This window comes from Melozone crissalis, unplaced genomic scaffold (genome assembly GCF_028551555.1).
Source record: "Melozone crissalis strain CALT ecotype California unplaced genomic scaffold, PUWL_Pcris_2 ptg000079l_1, whole genome shotgun sequence".
Classification (NCBI taxonomy): domain Eukaryota; kingdom Metazoa; phylum Chordata; class Aves; order Passeriformes; family Passerellidae; genus Melozone; species Melozone crissalis.
Genome location: NW_026535856.1, coordinates 5,221,769 through 5,242,466, shown reverse-complemented (window position 1 = coordinate 5,242,466; position 20,698 = coordinate 5,221,769). Strand labels below are relative to the sequence as shown.

The 20,698-nt window shown below is 55.7% G+C and overlaps 1 gene segment (V, D, J or C); it reads right to left on the bottom strand.

Annotated features, from left to right (window-relative positions):
- Positions 1-843: 843 nt before the first annotated feature.
- LOC128946322 (immunoglobulin heavy variable 3-64D-like) lies at positions 844-1,179 on the bottom strand (the record flags this gene model as incomplete). The annotated part of the segment is given in 1 exon segment: positions 844-1,179. A coding segment is annotated over 1 exon segment (336 nt), but the record flags the coding sequence as incomplete, so codon positions are not given.
- Positions 1,180-20,698: the final 19,519 nt, after the last annotated feature.

Genomic DNA, 20,698 nt, shown 5'->3' with positions numbered 1-20,698 from the left:
CCTGCTGCCACAGCTTTTGGTTTCCCCCAGTTTTGCCCATTTTTCCCAATCTCGCCCAGTTCCCCTCCGTCTCAGTGTGGAAGGGGATCGCTCCAGGGCCCTTTGCACACAAAGCTTTTTGTGCAGCTGGCGCTCTGTCCCAGCACCCCGAGGCTGAGCTGCCCTCTGCCAAACACAGATGTTCACCATGAACAAAACCAGGAACTTTCTGTTTCCTTTCCTGCCCCGGCTGGGCCCCGGCAGCTGCCGGGGAGGAAGTGGGGGGAGGCTGCGGAGCCCCAAAATTGCAGCATCTTCTCCTCCCTCCCTCCCCCCCTCCCTCCTGGAGCTTCACTTCTCCCTCGGCGGCCTCGGTGTCTGGTGCTGCTCCTTGGGGCTGGGCTGGAATCCTCTCTGGGAGCTCTGGACATGGTGATGATGCTGGTGGTGGCCCCAAAACCCCCATCCCTGGCTCCGTAAATGTCCCAAAATCCCCAAATCCTTCCCCAAATCCCAACCCTTGACCCCATTCTTGACCTTCTCCCCGAATGTCCACCATCTTTGCCCCAACTCTGGACTTTCACCCAGGTTTGCCAATTTCACCCAAATCTCCCTCAGCTCCTGGGCCCTGATTGGAGGAGGCCTGAACTGGAGGCCAGGGGTGAAGGTTTGGGGTCAATGTTTGAGTTTTGGGGCAGGAGCAGTGGAGGGTTTGGGGTCAGTGCTGACCATTGGTGCAAATGGGGAGATTTTGGACAAAGGGTCAAGGGCTGAGGTTTGGGGGAGAATTTAAAGGAAGAGTCTCAGTTTGGGGACAGGTGAGGACCCAGAGATGGGGATGGATGCACCACGGCCATCGTCACTCTAAGCAGCACCACCACCATAACCACTAGTACCACGTTTGGCACAGAAATAAATGGCGGAATCCTCGTCCTTGAGGTTGTTCATGGTCAGCGTCACCGAGCTCTGCCCGTTTTCCCTGGGGATTGTGGCCCGGCCCTTGGCCGACGGCGCGTAGTCGGTGCTGCCACCACTGCTGCTGATACTGGCGATGTATTCCAGCCCCTGCCCGGGTCTCTGGCGCACCCAGTGCATGCCAAAACTCCCGAAATCAAACCCGGACCCTCGGCAGAGGAGGCGCAGGGACCCCCCGGGGGGCTGGAGGTCTCCCCCGCACTCCAGCAGTGTCACGGCCGCCCGGAGCCCTGCGGGACTAAGGGGAGATGGGCACGGGGCCTGGCTGTTCCATTCTCATTCCCTGCACAGAGTCAGACCCCATTGTCTCTCTCCCTCTCTCTCCCTCTCTCCCTCTCTCCCTCTCTCCCTCTCTCTCTCTCTCTCCCTCTCTCTTTGTCTTCCTCTCTCTCTCTCTCATTATTTTTCCTGGAGCAGCACAGGGAGAAGAAGAAGATGAAACAATTCCCATCTCTCATCGCTGCTCCTGCTGTTTCTGCACATGTGGAATGTGTCGGGGGGATCGTTCCCCTCCAGGGATTTACCAGTTGGGTGCTGCTGAGGATTGTTTTGTTTCCTTGCCCAGTGGGCTCCAGGCCGTGACCTGGCTCTGTCAGACACTCGCGGGGTTTCTTCAGGATATTTTAGGGTCTTTTATACAGAATTCTTTTAGTATCTCTTTGGTATAGGTGTAATATAGGATTAATGAGATATAATAGAGAATTAAAGAGATATAATACAGAATTCATGAGATATAATATAGTATTAATGAGATGTTATATAGAATTAATGAGATATAATATAGTATTAATGACAGGTAATACAGTATTAATGAGATATAGCATAGTATTAATGGGATATAATATAGAATTAATGAGATATAATATAGTATTAGTTAGATATAATATATTATTAATAAGATGTATTATATTAATAATGAGATATAATATTGTATTATTGTAATAAAATCTAGTATTAGTGTAATATAGTAGAGATTTAATAGCAATCGTTCAGCATTCTGAATCATGGAGTCAGACGCCATGACCCTGCTGGAGTGTGGGGGGGAACTCCAGCCCCCGGGGGGTCCCTGCGCCTCCTCTGCCGAGGGTCTGGGTTCGACTTTGGGAATTTTGGGATGGGCTGGTATCGACAGAGACCTGGGCAGGGGCTGGAATGGATCGCAGCGATCTGGAGCAATGGTGCCACCGACTACGCGCCATCGGTAGAGGCCGGGTCACGATCTCCAGGGACAACGGGCAGAGCTCGGTGATTCTGACCATGAACAACCTCAAGGACAAGGATTCCGCTGCCTATTTCTGTTCCAAGGCTGCTGGTGCTAATTGGGCTGGTCATAGTGACAATGGCCTTGCTGTCCCTACCCCAATCTCCGTGTCCCCCCCCATCCCCGTTCCCCAGACCCTTCCCCCAGACGCCCAGCCCACACCCAGCCCTTGACCATTGATCCCAACCTTGCTCTGGCTCGGCCCCAATTCTCACCTGCTGACCCCAAACCACAACTCCTGACCCCAAATCTCCTCTTTGTGCCCCATAACTTTGCTCTGAAGGTCGGGGTTTGAGGCCCAGGGTCCCGATTTGGAGACAAAGGTTGAGGATTTGTGTCAGCGGCTGCTGCTAAGGGGAGCAAAATAGGGGATTTGGGGCCAGTTTGGGCGATTTTTGGTGCCAACTTAGTTTGGTTTGGGCCAGAAGCAGTTCGCGGGTTTCGGCTCCGTGGTTGGTGGTGTTGGAAACGGGGGAGATCTGGGACAAAGGACCAAGAATGGGGTCAAGGGCTGAGATTTGGAGGATGGGTCTGAGATTTGGGTACTTGAGGTTCTCAGAAAGGCGATGCCACCATCGGCACGGTCAGTATAAGCAGCAGCAGCAGCAGCGCTATCTGTGCTGTAAGATTTGGCACAGAAATAAACGGTTGAATCCTCGTCCTTGAGGTTGTTCATGGTCAGCGTCACCGAGCTCTGCCCGTTGTCCCTGGAGATCGTGAACCGGCCCTTGACCGAATCCGCATAGTAGGTGCTGCCACTGCTGCTGATACTGGCGACTGCTTCCAGGCCCCGCCAAGGTCTCTGGCAGTGCCAGCCCATCCCAAAACTGCCTAAACTGAACCCGAACCCTCGGCAGAGGAGGCGCAGGGACCCCCCGGGGGGCTGGAGTTCCCCCCCCACACTCCGGCAGGGTCACGGCCGCCTGGAGCCCTGCAGGACAAAGGGGAGATGGGGATGAGGAACCCGATTGGCTGAGGGCCTCAAAGTGGGTGTGTCAAACTGGAAAATGGGGTGGGACTCACCTTAGAGGGGCAGCCGGAGCAGGACAACTAGGATGGGGTGGTCCAAAGGTCCCAGTTTCGGGCCCAGAGTCAGGGTTTGGGTCAAGGGTTGAGCTTTGTCCTCACCCCCATCTCCCCTTTGTCCCGCAGGGCTCCGGGTGGCCGTGACCCTGCTGGAGTGTGGGGGTGACCTCCAGCCGCCCTGGGGGTCCCTGCGCCTCCTCTGCCGAGGGTCCGGGCTCAGTTTTGGCAGTTTCGAAATGGATTGGGTTCGACAGAGACCTGGACAGGGGCTGGACTGGGTTGGAAGCATCAACAGTGGTGGCAGCACCTACAACGCGCCATCGGTCAAGGGCCCGTTCACGATCTCCAGGGACAACGGGCAGAGCTCGGTGACGCTGACCATGAACAACCTCAAGGACGAGGATTCCGCCATCTATTTCTGTGCCAAAACCACTGTTACTGGAAATGTTGCTCGTGCTGATGCTTTTGACCCCGTCCCCTTCACCCTTTCCCCGCCTGTCCCCATTCCCCAGACCCTTCCCCAATCCCCAGCCCCTGTCCCCATTCCTGTCCCCGTGCCCGAACCCTGCCATGGCTCTTCCCCACATTCTCAGCTCCTGGCCCCACACCTCAGCTTGGGGCCCATTTGGGGCCATTTTGGCTCCTGAGCTCTCCTTGCCCATTCTGACCCTGCCCTTGACCGATGGAACGTTTCAGGCGACTCCACCCTTGCACCCCTCTGCTTCACTCAGCATGGAGCCCTTGGCTCGAGATCAATTTGAAAAATTCAAATTCCCAAAAATTTCATGTGGTTTTGTGTAAAAAAAAAAGGGTTTTCTCTCCAGAGCTCCCAGAGAGGATTCCAGCCCAGCCCCAAGGAGCAGCCCCAGACACCACGGCCGCTGAGGGAGCAGTGAAGCCCCAGGTGGGACAAAGGGAGGGAGGGAGGAGAAGAGGCCGCGATTTTGGGGCTCCGCAGCCTCCCCCCACTTCCTCCCCAGCAGCTGCCGGGGCCCGGCCAGGGCAGGAAAGAAAACAGGAAGTTCCTGGTTTTGGTCACTGTGAACATCTGTGTTTGGCAGAGGGCAGCTCAGCCTCGGGGCGCCGCAGCAGAGCGCCGGCTGCACAAAAAGCTTTGTGTTCAAAGGGCCCTGGAGCGATCCCCGTTCCGCACTGGGACGGAGGGGAAGGGCCAGACTGGGGAGAAATGGGCAAAACTGGGGGGAAACGGGGAATTGGGGAAGTGATGGTGGCATTTGGGGTAAATTGTCAACATTTGAGAAATAGGTGTGGGGATTTTTGGGAAGGATCAGAGAATTCTGAGATATTTGGGAACACAGAACAAAAGGCTTGGGGCCACAACCACCATCAACACCATAAGCAACAGCACCACCACCACCAAAACTACTGCTGTAACATTGGGCGCAGAAATAGGATCCGGAATCCTCGTCCCTGAGGTTGTTCATGGTCAGCGTCACCGAGCTCTGCCTGTTGTCCCTGGAGATCCTGAACCAGCCCTTGAAGGATGGATTGTAGTCGGCGCTGCCACTGCTGGTGTTCCCTGCGAGCCACTCCAGAGTCTGCCCAGGTCTCTGGCGGATCCAGCCCATCCCAAAACTGCCAAATTCGACCCCGGACCCTCGGCAGAGGAGGCGCAGGGACCCCCCGGGGGGCTGGAGGTCTCCCCCGCACTCCAGCAGTGTCATGGCCGCCCGGAGCCCCGCAGGACAAAGAGGAGATGGGGATGAGAAACCTGATTGGCTGAGGGCTTCAAAGTGGGTGTGTCAAACTTGAAAATGGGGCGAGACCCACCTGGGAGGGGCAGCAGGAGCAGGACAACTTGGATGGGGTGGTCCAAGGGTCCCAGTTTCGGGCCCAGAGTCAGGATTTGGGTCAAGGGTTGAGCTTTGTCCTCATCCCCATCTCCCCTTTGTCCCGCAGGGCTCCAGGCGGCCGTGACCCTGCTGGAGTGCGGGGGGGACCTCCAGCCCCCTGCACGGGTCCCTGACATTGCTGTGCTTTGCCTCTGGGTTCAATTTTGGGAGTCCGTCCATGAGCTGGGTCCATCAGAGACACGGGCAGGGGCTGGAGTGGCTCGTGGGGATCAGCACTGGTGGCAGCACATTCTATGCGCCATCGGTCAAGGGCCGGTTCACAATCTCCAGGGACAACGGGCAGAGCTCGGTGACGCTGACCATGAATAACCTCAAGAACAAGGATTCTGGATCCTATTTCTGTGCCAAACGTGCTTCTAGTGGTTGTTGTGGTCCAGGTGCTTACAGTGAAGATGACAGTTGTGGATCCACCCCCCTCTCAGTATCCCCCCCTGTCCCCAATCTGAGACCTGCCCCCCAAACGTCAGATCTTCACCCTTTGTCCCCATTTGCCCCAATGGTCAGCACTGACCCCAAACCCTCCCTTGCTCCTGCCCCAAAACTCAACCATTGGCCCCAAACCTTCCCCCCTGTGCTCCAGGTCAGGCCTCCTCCAGTGAGGTCCTGGGAAACTTGGAGATATTTGCATGAAATGGGCAAAATTGTGAGAAAGCCGAGAGTTGGGGCAGATGGGGCCAAGTTTGAGGGAAAATATTGAGCATTTGAAGAGAAAAGCTGGGCTCTGGAGGAAAGATCACTGGGAATGGAGACATCTGGTGACCATATTGGAGGGCGGGACCACTGCCGGAATTGTCAATAAAAGCAGCAGCACCATAACTATAACTACTGTAAGCACGTTTGGCACAGAAATAGGATCCGGAATCCTCGTCCTTGAGGTTGTTCATGGTCAGCGTCACCGAGCTCTGCCCGTTGTCCCTGGAGATCCTGAACCGGCCATTCACCCATGGCGAGTAGTTGGTGCCTCCACCAGTGTTGCTGATGCTGGCAATGTATTCCAGCCCCTGTCCCGGTCTCTGGCGCATCCATCGCATTCCAAATTGTCCGAAACTGAACCCGGACCCTCGGCAGAGGAGGCGCAGGGACCCCCCAGGGGGCTGGAGGTCGCCCCGCACTCCAGTAGGGTCATGGCCGCCCAGAGCCCTGCGGGAGAAAGGGGAGATGGGGATAAGTCCCCGGATCTGGGCATGGGCTGTGTTTGGGGTGACCAGATCCAAAAAGGGACCTGGACCCACCTGGGAGGGCCAGCAGGATCAGGAGGAGGAGAAAGTTCCACAATTTGGGGCCAACACCAGGATCTGCATGCAGGAATCAACATTTGGGTGGACTTTTTCCCCATGCCCATCTCCCCTTTGTCCCGCAGGGCTCCGGGCGGCCGTGACCCTGCTGGAGTGCGGGGGGCACCTCCAGCCCCCCGGGGGGTCCCTGTGCCTTGTTTGCCGAGGGTCCGGGTTCGATTTTGGCAGTTCTGAAATTTACTGGGTCCGTCAGAGACCTGGGCAGGGGCTGGAGTAGCTCGCAAGTATCAGCAGCGTTGGTGGCACCATCTACTATGCGCCGTCGGTCAAGGGCCGGGTCACGATCTCTAGGGACAACGGGCAGAGCTCGGTGACGCTGACCATGAACAACCTCAAGGACGAGGATTCCGGATCCTATTTCTGTGCCAAATCTGGTTATGCTGGTGCTTGGGATCCTGCTGCTTATGGTGAAGACCCCAGTGGTGGATCCATGCAGCCATCTCAGTGTCCCCTCCTGTCCTCAAACCCCCAACAAGTCCCCAAACCTCAGCCCTGGGCCCATCCCCGCCCGGGGGTCTCTGTCCCAATCCCCACCGGGCCGTGGCTTTGGGGACCCCTCTGGAGCCGTTTGATTTCCCACCATCACTCTCCTCACCGGACTGTGGCCATGGGGAGGTGCCGGCGGCTCATGGCCCCGGCAGCACTCACAGAACTCGATGGCGCAGCTCACCGCCATAGGTTTGTGGCCAATCACACAATGCAAAGGCAGATTGACACGGTGGGGCCGGATCTGGGACATCCCCGTCAGTTCTGGGGAATTTGGTTGGGACGTGGAGCCCAGAGCTGAGGTTTGGGGCCAAGAGCTGAGATTGGGGCAGAACCAGTTCAGAGCTGGGACACGGGGACAGGAATGGGGTCAGGGCTGGGGATTGCGGAGGGGTCTATGGAAATGAGAAACCTGATTGGTCAAGGGCCCTTAAGTTGGTGTGGCCAGCTGGACAAAGGGGTGGAATCCACCTGTGAGGAGGATGATGAACTCTAAAGATCCCAGTTTGGGGCCAAGGGTCAGGATTTGGGTCAAGGGTTGAGCTTTGGCCTCATCCCCATCTCCCATTTTTCCCGCAGGGCTCCGGGCGGTCGTGACCCTGCTGGAGTGCGGGGGGGACCTGCAGCCACCTGGGGGCTCCCTGCGCCTCCTCTGCCTCGGGGCCGGGTTCAATTTTCGGAGCTATGACATGAACCGGGTGCGCTAGACAGCCGGGCAGGTGCTGGAATTTGTCGCAAGGATCAACTACAATGGTGCTTACACCAACTACGCGCCGTCATTCTATGGCCGGTTCAGGATCTCCAGGGAGAATGGGCAGAGTTCGGTGACGCTGACCATGAACAACCTCAAGGACGAGGATTCCGGATCCTATTTCTGTGCCAAATGTTACAGGAGTGACTGTGGTAATGGTGCTTATGCTTATGGTGTTGTGGTTGTGGTCCCAAGCCCTTTTTTCTGTGTTCCCAAGTATCAAAAATTCTCTGATCCTTCCCGAAAATCCCAGCCCTTCTTCAGAAATCTCAGCCCTTTTCCCCCCAAACTCTGCCCCTGCTGCCCAACTCTCGACTTTCCCCCAATTTTGCCCATTTCACCCAAATCTCCCCCAGTTCCCGGGCCCTGCTTGGAGGAGGCCTGAACTGGAGGCCAGGGGTGAAGGTTTGGGGCCAATGGTTGTGTGTTGGGGCAGGAGCAGGGGAGGGTTTGGGGTCAGTACAGACCATTGGTGCAGATGGTGACAAAGGGTCAAGGGCTGAGTCAATGGGTGAGGTTTGGGGGAAGTGTCTCGGTTTGGGGAAAGGGGGAGACACTGAGAGGGGGGTGGACCCACAACTGTCACCTTCACTATAAGCACCAGGACTGCAACAACCACTAGCAGCATGTTTGACACAGAAATAGGATCTGGAATCCTCGTCCTGGAGGTTGTTCATGGCCAGCATCACCGAGCTCTGCCCGTTGTCCCTGGAGATCGTGAACCGGCCCTTGACTGACGGTGCGTAGTAGGCGCTGGCACTTTTGCTGATACTTGCGACTGGCTCCAACCCCTGCCCAGTTCTCTGGTGGATCCAGAACATTCCATGATCCCAAAAACTGAAACTGGACCCTCGGCAGAGGAGGCGCAGGGAGTCCCCAGGGGGCTGGAGGTCCCCCCCGCACTCCAGCAGGGTCACGGCCGCCCTGAGCCCTGCGGGACAAAGGGGAGATGGGGATGGGGCCAAAGCTTAACCCTTGACCCACATCCTGACTATTGGCCCCAAATTGGGACCCCTGGAGTTCATCATCCTCCTCCCAGATGGGTCCCTTCATGTTTTCCAGCTGGCCACACCGACTTGAAGGCTCTTAAGAAGTCTGATATCTCATCCCCATCTCCCCTTTGTCCCGCAGGGCTCCGGGCGGCCGTGACCCTGCTGGAGTCCGGGGGGGACCTCCAGCCCCCTGGGTGGTCCCTGCGCCTCCTCTGCCGAGGGTCCGGGTTTGATTTTGGGAAATTTGGGGTTGGCTGGATCCGCCAGAGACCCGGGCAGAGGCTGGAATTGGTCGCAAGGATCAGTCGAAGAAGTGGCACCTGGTATGCAGATTCGGTCAAGGGCCGGTTCACGATGGTGAGTGACGACGCACAGCGCTCGGTGACGCTGACCATGAACAACCTCAAGGACGAGGATTCTGGATCCTATTTCTGTGCCAAAACTGATTATGATGGTTGGAATATTGGTGCTAGGTATGTTCACAATGCCTGTGCTGACCCCATCCCCATCTCCTAATCCCCTCCTGTCCCCCTTGCCCAGATCCTTCCCCCACACCCCCAGCCCACACCCAGCCCTTGACCATTGATCCCAACCTTGTTCTGCCTCAGCCCCAGTTCTCACCTGCTGACCCCAAACCACAACTCCTGAACCCAAATCTCCTCTTTGTGCCCCAAAAATTTGCTCTGCCAGTCGGGGTTTGGGGCCCAGGGCCCCGATTTGGGTCGGATTTTGGGATATGTGTCAGTGGTGGCTACTCGGGGCCAGCAGCGCAGATTTGGGCAGAGTTGGGCGAGTTCAGCCCAGGGATCCTGGCAGAGGGGCCAGGGCCAGCCCAGCAGCCAAAATGGCCCCGAGTGGGCCCCGAGCTGAGGTGTGCGGCCAGGAGCTGGGAATGTGGGGCAGAGCCAGAGCAGGGTTGGGGCACGGTGACAGGAATGGGGTCAGGGCAGGAATTTGGGAAAAGGGTCTGGGGAACGGGGACAGGGGAGACCTTGTGGACAGAGATAGGGTAAAACGATAAGCAGCAGCGTGATTATAGTAAGCACTATGAGCATTCTTGGCACAGAAATAGGATCCGGAATCCTCGTCCTTGAGGTTGTTCATGATCAGCATCACCGAGCTCTGCCCGTTGTCCCTCGAGATCGTGAACCGGCCCTTGACGATGGCGCGTAGACGGTGTTGGAACCACTGCTGCTGATCCCAGCGAGCCACTCCAGCCCCTGCCCGGGTCTCTGACGGATCCAGAGCATGTGAGAACTCCCAAAATCGAACCCGGACCCTCGGCACAGCAATGTCAGGGAGCCCCCGGGGGGCTGGAGGTCGCCCCCGCACTCCAGCAGGGTCACGGCCTGCCCAGAGCCCTACAGGACAAAGGGGAGATGGGGATGAGGCCAAAGCTGAAACATTGACCCCAACATTATTAATTTTGGCCTCAAATTTGACATTAATTCCTTTTCCTCCTGCTCATGGTGTCCAGCCTATGTGGGTGCACCACATTTTTCCAGCTGTCTACGCCCACTTTGAGGCCCTCAGCCAATCAGGTTTCTCATCCCCATCCCCCCTTTGTCCCGCAGGGCTCCGGGCGGCTGTGACCCTGCTGGAGTCCGGGGGGGACCTCCAGCTCCCCGGGGGGTTCCCTGCGCCTCCTCTGCCGAGGGTCCGGGTTCGATTTTGGGAATTTTGCCATGGGCTGGATCCGTCAGAGACCCGGGCAGGGGCTGGAGCCAGTCGCAAGTATCAGCAAAGGTGGCAGCCCCTACTACGCGCCATCGGTTCAGAGCCGGTTCAGGATCTCCAGGGACAACGGGCAGAACTCGGTGACGCTGACCATGAACAACCTCAAGGACGAGGATTCCGGATCCTTTTTCTGTGCTAAGAGTGCTGGTGCTGGTTGGGCTGAAAATGCCCATCGTATTGACGATGGCCTTGCTGTCCCCATCCCAATTTCTGTGTCCCCCCTGTCCCCGTTGCCCAGACCCTTCCCCCAAACCCCCAGCCCACACCCAGCCCTTGACCATCGATCCCAACCTTGCTCTGCCTGGGCCCCAGTTCTCACCCCCTGACCCCAAACCACAACTCCTGACCCCAAATCTCCAATTTGTGCCCCAAAACCTTGTTATAAAAGTGGATATTTCAAGACAAGGGTTAAGGTTAGAGTCAACTTTGTAGTAATGTGCAGAGAGCGGATTTGAGGCCTAACCACTCCAAGATTGGGACATGGGGACAGGAATGGGGTCCAGGCTTGGGGTTTTGGGGAAGGGTCCAGAGAATGGAGATAGGTGGGGACCGGGGAACAGGAACATGGCCAAATGCCACCGAAACATGAGAGTGACCAATACCTGCAGCAGCGTTCCAACCAGCACTACCAATAACACTTCTGCCACAGAAATAGGATCCGGAATCCTCGTCCTTGAGCTTGTTCATGGTCAGCATCACTGAGCTCTGCCCGTTGTCCCTGGAGATCGTGAACCGACCCTTGAACGATGGCGCGTACCCGGTCCAACCACCATTGTAGCTGATACTCGCGAGCCACTCCAGCCCCTGCCTGGGTCTCTGGCGCACCCAGAACCTGTCCTAGCTTCCAAAACTGAACCCGGACCCTCGGCAGAGGAGGCGCAGGGACCCTCCGGGGGGCTGGAGGTCCCCCTTGCACTCCAGCAGGGTCACGGCCACCCGGAGCCCTGCGGGACAAAGGGGAGATGGGGATGAGGCCAAAGCTCAACCCTTGACCCAAATCCTGAGCTTTGCCCCCAAATTGGGACCCTGGGACCTCCTCTGCCACAGCGCCCCGAGGCTGAGCTGCCCTCTGCCAAACACAGATGCTCACAATGACCAAAACCAGGAACTTTCTGTTTCCTTTCCCGCCCCAGCCGGCCCCGGCAGCTGCCAGGGAGGAAGTGGGGGGAGGCTGCGGAGCCCCAAAATTGCAGCGTCTTCTCCTCCCTCCCTCCTATTGTCCCACCTGGGGCTTCACTTCTCCCTCAGCGGCCTCGGTGTCTGGGGCTGCTCCTTGGGGCTGGGCTGGAATCCTCTCTGAGAGCTCTGGACATGGTGACGATGCTTGTGGTGGCCACAAACCCCCATCCCTGGCTCCCCAAATGTCCCAAAATCCCCAAATCCTGCCCCAAATCCAAACCCTTGACCCCATTCTTGACCTTCTCCCCCAGTGTCCACCATCATTGCCCCAACATTCGACTTTATCCAAATTTTTCCCATTTCACCCAAATCTCCCCCAGCTCCCCGGGCCCTGATTGGACGAGGCCTGAACTGGAGGCCAGGGGTGAAGGTTTGGGGCCAATGGTTGAGTTTTGGGGCAGGAGCAGTGGAGGGTTTGGGGTCAGTGCTGACCATTGGGGCAAATGGGGGAGATTTGGGACAAAGGGTCAAGGGCTGAGGTTTGGGGGAAGGGTCTGGTTTTGGGAGAGGAGGGAACTCAAAACTGAGGAGTCAGGAAAGACCACCGTGACCAACATCATCACAATCAATGTCTTTACCAGCAGCAGGACCACAACAACCATCCCAACTTCTGGCACAGAAATAGGATCCGGAATCCTCATCCATGAGGTTGTTCATGGTCAGCGTCACCGAGCTCTGCCCGTTGTCCCTGGAGATCCTGAACTGACCCTGGACTGATGGTGCATGGTAGATGGCGCCAGCAGTGTTGCTGATGTAGGCGACGAATTCCAGCCCCTGTCCGGGTCTCTGTCGGACCCATTGTAGGGCAAAACTACCAAAACTGAACCCGGACCCTTGGCACAGCAACGTCAGGGAACCCCCGTGGGGCTGGAGGTCTCCCCCGGACTCCAGCGGGGTCACGGCCGCTCCCCCATCCCCAAACCTTCACTGTGTTTTGCCCCAAACTCCCTTTGTCTGGCCCCCAATCTGAAACAGAGATTTCCAGTATTGTAAAGTGCCTTCAACACTGCAATTAGCCACAATCCACCCATTGATTATTTGGACACCTCCACCTGACATTTGCATCACCCCATGCCCATCTCCCCTTTGTCCCGCAGGGCTCCGCCGGGCAGCCGTGACCATGCTGGAGTGTGGGGGGGACCTCCAGCCCCCCGGGGGGTCCCTGCGCCTCCTCTGCCGAGGGTCTGGCTTCAGTTTTGGCAGCAATGCCATGTGTTGGGTCCGCCTGAGACCCGGGCAGGGGCTGGAGTGGCTCGCAGGGATCTGGGGCAATGGTGGAGACACCGGCTACAAGCCATCGTTCAAGGGCCAGTTCAGGATCTCCAGGGACAACGGGCAGAGCTCGGTGACGCTGACCATGAACAACCTCGAGGACGACGATTCTGGATCCTATTTCTGCGCCAGGGGTGCTGATTGTTATGGTGCTGGTTGGGGTGCTGCAAATATTGTTTATGGTTTTCTCCCTTTCCCTGTGCCCCAACCCTTCCCATCCACTCCTGACCCTTTGTCCCAACCCTGCCCTGCTCTGGCCCCAAATCTCATCTCCTAGCCTCAAATCAGGGCCGGTTTCACCCTGAGCTCTGTCTCGGCCCTCAAATCCCAACCATTGCCCCAGACTGGACCCGTTCTGGCCCAGAGTTTCAGTGGTGGATCTGAATCACAGACACATACCAAATCTGGCCCATTTTCCCCAAATCTCGACCATTTGCACTCAGGTTTGGGGACCTTGGTTGAGCGTTGGAGGCGAGAGCTGAGATTTGGGGCAGAACCAACTCAGAGCTGGGACACGGAGACAGGAATGGGGTCTGGGGCTGGGGATTGGTGAAGGGTCTGGGGAACGGGGAAAAGGCCAGAAGGATAAATGGGAGCAGCACCCCAATTAATAGCACCAGCAAATTTGGCACAGAAATAGGATCCGGAATCCTCATCCTTGAGGTTGTTCATGCTCAGCGTCACCGAGCTCTGCCTGTTGTCCCTGGAGATCATGAACCGACCCTTGACTGATGGGGCAAAGTTACTGCCTCCATCCTTGTTGATCCCTGCGACGTGTTCCAAGCTCTGCCCGGATCTCTGGCGGATCCAGAGCAGGTCAGAGCTGCCGAAACTGAACCTGGACCCTCGGAAGAGGAGTGGCAGGGACCCCCCGGGGGGCTGGAGGTCCCCCCGGTACTCCAGCAGGGTCACGGCCGCCCGGAGCCCTGCTGGACAAAGGGGAGAAGGGGATGAGGCCGAAGCTCAGCCCTTGACACCAAAATCCCAACTATTGGCCCCATGTTGTGACAATTAGTCCTTCTCCTCCTGCTCCTGGTCACCCTCCCAGGTGGGTCTCATCCCTTTTTCCAGCTGGCCACACCCACTGCAGGCCCACAGCCAATCAGGTTTCTAATCCCCATGTGGAGGATTTTATTAAGAGTTGGTTAGCTGAGAAAGGCCATACTGACATAATGCCGCTGGTTAAGCTGAAAGAGGGTGGTCAGCAGTCTCTGATTCAGTGACTGCTGACAGGCAAGAATGCCGGATGACCTTGCTGCAACATGAGGAAAGGGAGGTGAGATTAGTCCTGAATATCTGCAGAATGTAACAGAAGAATAAGCACAAGAATGTAGAAGTAGGTGTAGTTGCTGATATGTAACTAACCAATCCTGAGCTCAACTTTTGCAATATGTATGAAGCTTATTAAGAACTGTATTTAAACCGCCATATTCGATCAATAAATTGGACTTAGATGAACCAACTGGTGTCTGGGTCTCCTTCCTCCGACAAATGGTGGAGAATGCGGGCAAGCACTCTGAACGTTCGCTCTCTTGGATTATAAATTCGCCACGGTCGAGGAAGTTGGGTGAGAGTCCTTGCAGCCGGGACGGTGCCGGATTTTAAAAGCACCCTTGAGGATCGCAAAGGTGACTCAAGTCTCTACGTGTCGCAGGAGCCTGGAGAGCTGCAACAGCGCGCGCTTATATATAGGTATGGATAGGCAAGCGACATACGATCCCTTCTCCTCATATTTAGAAAGACGAGGAGTAAAAGGGATAGATTTAAAAAAGGAATTACCAGGGTTATTACCCTATGGTCATTCTAAAGGAATTTTTGCTAATTCACATACAGTTCATGAGATAGTAGAGTGGAAAACGTTTGGGGATATCCTGTGGGATACAGTGTTAGATGATGATAAGTCAGCAAAGAAATTTGGCAAGTTATGGCGGGTGGTGTATAATATGTTACTTCAGCAGGTCTCTGAGAGAAAGGCAGCAGAAAGGGCAACAGAAGCTTATAAGAAGAATATAGGGTATGGTCGTGAGGATGATCCCTTAGCACCCTCTGTAACTCAGATACTTATGCCTAAAGATCCCCAGCAAAATGGTGTGGAGAATTTTCCCTTAGACACAGTGGAACCATCTGCACCCTTCCTGTCAGAGGGGGAGGGCGAGTTGGATGGTGGGGGTGGGAGCAAGCCAGCTTTGCCTCCGCCGCCAGCTTCAGGCGGGTCGGATGGTGGGGGTGGGAGCAAGCCAGCTTCGCCTCCGCCGCCACCTTTGCCTCCGCCGCTTCCCCCGAGCGGGCCGGCTCCAGCGGGGGGGTCGCTTCCCCCGCGCGAGTCATCTTCGGTTTCACTGTCAGCTCCAGCAGCGGGGGGGCCGCTTCCCCCGCGCGAGTCAGCTCCTGCTCCATCGCCTTCCCCGTGCGAGAACTCGTTCTCGGTACCGAAGTGCCAGCAGCATAGCACCCTTAAAGGGCCAGATCCTATCCCGGGGGCACACAGTGACCTATGGGGGGAGATGGCTAAACAGAGAAGGGAAGCTTGGGCTGCTGTGGCAAAAGAAGTAATGCAAATGGGGGATGGCGAGGCGGTGGAAGTAGCTTCTAATCTTGCATGTCCGGTCACATACACACCACAGTATGATGCACAGGGGAACCTTACGCATAATATAGCAGAATATAATCCCTTAGATTGGAAGTTGTTAGCTCAATTACGTTCTACGGTTAGTCAGTTTGGAGTAAAAAGTGAACCTGTTAGGCAAATGCAAGAGTGTTAGCTACTTTAGGGGCAAATTGGACTATTGAGGAAGCTTTAGAGCGAATGGCATTAATGCTAACAACTTCACAGGCATTTATAGCAGAAACTTTAAAGGAATTAGGATTAGGGTTACAAAAGCAAGCAGAGTCTACTCAAAATCAGGTGTTAGCTGCTCAGAATCAGGTGTTAGCTGCTCTTGCTCCTCTCCGAAGCGGCTCACTGGCGGACACGCAGAGCTCGAGACCATTCATCAAGTGTTACTGATGCGGCAATGAGGGACATACGCGCCCAGACACAAGTAGCCGCCGTGACATCGGAGACACCAGCTGCTGACGCAACATCGCTGTCACCTCCTGTCTGCAACAGCAACAGCAGAGAGCCTCGATTTGGATTTATCAGCAGCAGTAGACGTCACACTAATGACGAACCGGCCTGAGAGGATACAAACTGGAGTAAAAGGTCCTCTTATATTAAATGGATAAAGATGTGGAGCATTGTTATTAGGACGTTCTTCAATAACTATGCTGGGATTATTTGTATTGCCTGGTGTTATCGATGAGGATTATACAGGGGAAATACAAATTATGGTTTACACCCTTTATCCTCCTCTTAGAATAACAAAAGGACAAGGCATTGCTCAATTAATACCACTATCACAAATGACATCTGGTATACCATCATTTACTGGACAAACGGGGGATGAAAAGGGTTTTGGCTCTACTGGTGTTACACTTTTGACTGTGGATTTACAAAATAGACCAAAACAAAAAGTGGAGATTACCCATGGGCATCAAAGCATAACCCTTTATGGATTATTGGATACAGGAGCTATTACAGCTTTTACAGATGCGGGAAAGAAATCAAGGCGTGCTGCTGTCACCTGGCAAGAAAAAGGACAATGGAAGCATCAACTCCTTACAGCAGACCCTGCAGATAGCTTACAAACCTTGGAATTGTTAGCAGTAGTATGGGCAGTGTCTGACTTACAGGAGCCTTTAAATGTGGTCCCAGATTCTATGTATGTCGCAGGAGTAGTCAGACGAATAGAGGAAGCAGCAATTAAGGGAGTGAATAATAAACGATTGTATGAGTTATTGGTACAATTAAGGAAAGCTTTATGAGAGAGAAATGCAGCGTATTCTGTGATTCATATTGGGAGTCATAAATGGTCTGAAGGTTTAGGAGAAGGGAATGAACGTGCAGATAAATTGGTTACCCTACCCATTGATAACTCTTGTCCTATTGATAAGCATACATTGGTGTGGTAGACAGGGAAAGGCGCTGCGGAAGATCTCGCGATGTCACGGAAAGCCAGGACCCTCAGATCCCCTTAGATAAGACCATCTGCTTCCCGTAGATAAGAAACTAACATAGGAAGGTAGCCCCCCTTAACCAAATTCCAGTAACTTTCCATCCCCTACCCAGTAATAGTCCACCTCTTACTAACCATAGATGGTAAAGACAGACCCATGCTGACGTAGAGACCCCTTAGACTATAAAAACCCAAGAGATGAGATAAGAAACGCCTTTTGACCGTCCATCACATTGATGTCTGCGTGTGTCATTGGCCCTAGTGGCCCTGGTGAGTGGGCCGCCGTGCTCTTCGTCTGAACCAGGTCGCCTGCCTTGCTCCAGAAGGCAACAAACTGGTGCCGAACCCGGGACTGCTGCAGCCCCCGGGGTTCGGGAGTTCTCCTGGCCAGAGATCAGCGGCTGCTGGCAGCAGGTCTGACCACAGCGGGAGGGACGCCTCCGGACCAGCGTGGACCATGGAAACCATTGCAAAGGTCGTAACAGAGATGCATGCACAATGGGGTATAGAATGTAAACTTAGGGATTTATCTCTCGCATTGCCAAGACTGATTAAGCTTGGGGCTATTGAAAGCCCCATGGACGTCCTACATTCGGACGTGTGGGATAATTGTACAAAAGCCCTGGCGGAGGACACCATGTCCTCGGGCTCAGGGAATGCCCTAAAATCGTGGGGCAGGGTTGTCCAGGCTCTGCAAAAGGCTCGACAAGAGCAAGAAACCTGGATAGCCGCGCGAACTTGTTTATTAGCCGTGCCGCAGTTGGGGGTGGGCGCGGCGACACAAACCGCGGAGGGGCCTGACCCAGGCGGGCGCGCGGAGGCGCCAATGCCAGACCTCCCTCAGCGAGCGGATTCACCATCGGGGGGGGGGAACACCCGCGGACGTTCTGGCGGGGGCTCGCGGAGGAGGCACGGAACGTGGCCGAATCGGCGGACCCCGTAGGGACCGATAAAAACGCCCCCCCACCATATGCGTTTGAAAATGGCGCCGAACCGCGTGGTCCGGGCACAAAGGAGGAGGCGGGGGGCGGAAGCGCGGTCAGCCCGCTTAACAACGCATGCGCGGGCGAGCGGGGGGATGGGGCGGCCCCCGCGGAGACGCGTAAGACCAATCAGAGCCCTCAGTTCAAATTAGGTCCTTATAGGGCAAGGACCTCCCCCAGCAGGAGGCGGGGGGACTCCAGGGAGAGGGAACGGCCCGACCCCCGCAGGAGGGGGCGGGGTCGGAGTCCGGGGGAAAGGCAGAGCAGCCCGGAAGCGTCTCCTTATTCAACTTCCGGCTCGGACTCGGGCTCGAGCTCCGAGCCCGAGATAATATCGAAGGATTCCGATCTGGATTACGGCTTTAACAGAGAGAGAGAAGCGGCATGTAAGGTCACTAGCCACAGCGCTCCCGCTTGGGTGAAGGGGTTACCAGAGAAAAACCAAACCCCACTCACAAACTGGCAGAATATAAAAATGGCTTGCGCGGAATGGGCTCCGTCTGCCACTTTAGTGTTCCCGGTCCGTGTGGGGGGGGCAGGCGGAAACCAAAGGACTTATTCACCAGTCAATCCAAAAGATGTGCAGGCAATTGTTAAAGCGATTGCGGATAAGGGAATTAATTCTGCCATGGTTTGTACACTTATTGACGGCCTTTTTGGTGGGGACGATATGCGTCCCTTTGATATTAAGCAGACATGTAGAATGATATTTGATGGTGCAGGGATGATGGTTTTCAAACAAGAATGGGAGGATAATTGCATGAAACAGCTAGCCTTGGTAACAGGGGCAGACCATCCACTGCACGGCTCCAGCATACAGAGGCTTTTGGGCACAGACCCCACTATGATCACCCCCCAGCAACAGGCTGAGGGCCTGCGAGCCCATGAGGTCATGACAATGACCCGAGCTGCCCGAGAAGCCATCCGTGATGCTTCTAAAGTGGTAGCCAAACCCTCTCCATGGTCTTCCATAAAACAGGGTGAGAGTGAGAGCTTCACTCAATTTGTGGACAAGCTCCAGGCCGCATTAGATTCCTCTGCGTTACCCTCAGAGGCGAAGGGTCCCGTGCTGGCAGAGTGCTTACGCCAGCAATGCAACTCAGCCACTAAGGACATTTTAAGATCACTGCCACAGGGGTCTAATATAGCTGCCATGATCAGACACGTTGCAAAGGAGGAACACCTAGCTCCCATCCGAGCAGCAGTTCAAACTGCAATAACCAGCGTGATGGCGTGCCTTAAGTGTGGCCAGGCAGTAAACTGCCCCCAGCCAAGGTGCCTATCAGCAGCTGCTCCACCACGCCAAGCGGGAGGCAGGGGACCGTGCTGGGGGTGTGGAAGGAAGGGGCACTTAGCTAAGGAATGCAGATCCAGACGTCAAGGAAACGGGAGAGGGAGGGGGTGGCTGGGCCGTGTTCAGTCCCCTCCCACCTGGAATATGCAGCAGTCCAGCTACAGCAACCCCCAGTGGGGCAGGGGAGCCTCATACCCTATGCCCCCACAGGGAGCAGTCAACTTTGCGTCCACCCCAGCAATACAATGGCAGAGTTGTGCAGCACCCTCAATACCTTCGCACCCCCTACCGCCACAACCCGCGCCGGAGTCACAGGAACAGCAGGGGACGCCCCAGAGCGGGATCCCTGGGTGGCCTTGGTCATGAAAATAGGGAAGGAACCCTCGATGGTGTGGGGGACATGCCGCCTTTACGGCAGCCAAGATCCTCACGTCATAGGGCTTCAGTTTTGGGCAGACACGGGATCAGACTGCACGATTATTCCCCAAACGCATTGGCCCGGACATTGGCAATTCAAAGAAGTCCCCCCAGTGAACGGAGTGGGGGGGCAGTCCCGGGCATGGAAAAGCACCCAGCTGGTGGCTTTAACACTTCACACGAAAAAGGGACCAGAACAGACAGTAGCAATCTACCCCTACATTTTGCAGAATTCTCCACACCTGTTAGGAAGGGATGTTCTCTCCTTGCTAGGATTTCGGATCACAAATTTATCCTGAGGGCCACTGCCGTACACCCTCCGCTGCCAATCAAATTGACTTGGAAATCATCAGACCCTGTATGGGTTGAGCAGTGGCCCCTGACAGAGCCTCGAATGGCAGCCTTGCTGGAACTGGTCGATCGAGAACTGCAAAAGGGTCACATAGAACCCTCCACCAGCCCTTGGAACACCCCGGTATTCGTGGTCCCCAAAAGGTCCGGACAAGGCTATTGTCTCGTCCACGACCTGAGAGAAGTGAACAAGACGATCAGACCCATGGGTCCAGTCCAGACACTGCTCCCCGCGAACTCAGCCATCCCCACAGGACAGCCATGTGCAGTACTGGACATCAAGGACTGCTTCTTTTCAATACCCCTGCACCCTAAGGACAGAGAATGATTCGCCTTTTCCGTGGCATTTCGGAATGGCGAGCGGCCCAACCTTCGCTTCCAATGGAGAGTACTTCCGCAAGGCCTGGTCGACAGCCCGACAATATGCCAAATCACCGTGGACAAAGCACTGACGCCAGTCCGAAACTCCTACCCCACCGCAACCATCTTCCATTACATGGACGACATCCTGGTCGCAGCACAATTGACAAGCCAAGTGGATCACCTGGTGACCACAGTCACAGAAACCCTTCAAGCCAATGGCTTCGAGATCGCGAGCGCAAAGATCAAGAGAGGACCCTGCGTGACCTTCCTGGGAGTAGGCATCACGAGCACCCACGTGACACCCCCCGAGATGAAGATCAACCGAGACATCGAGACGCTCCACGATGTGCAACGCCTGGTGGGATCGCTGCAGTGGCTTCGCAACATCGTCCTGATTCCTCCCGAGGT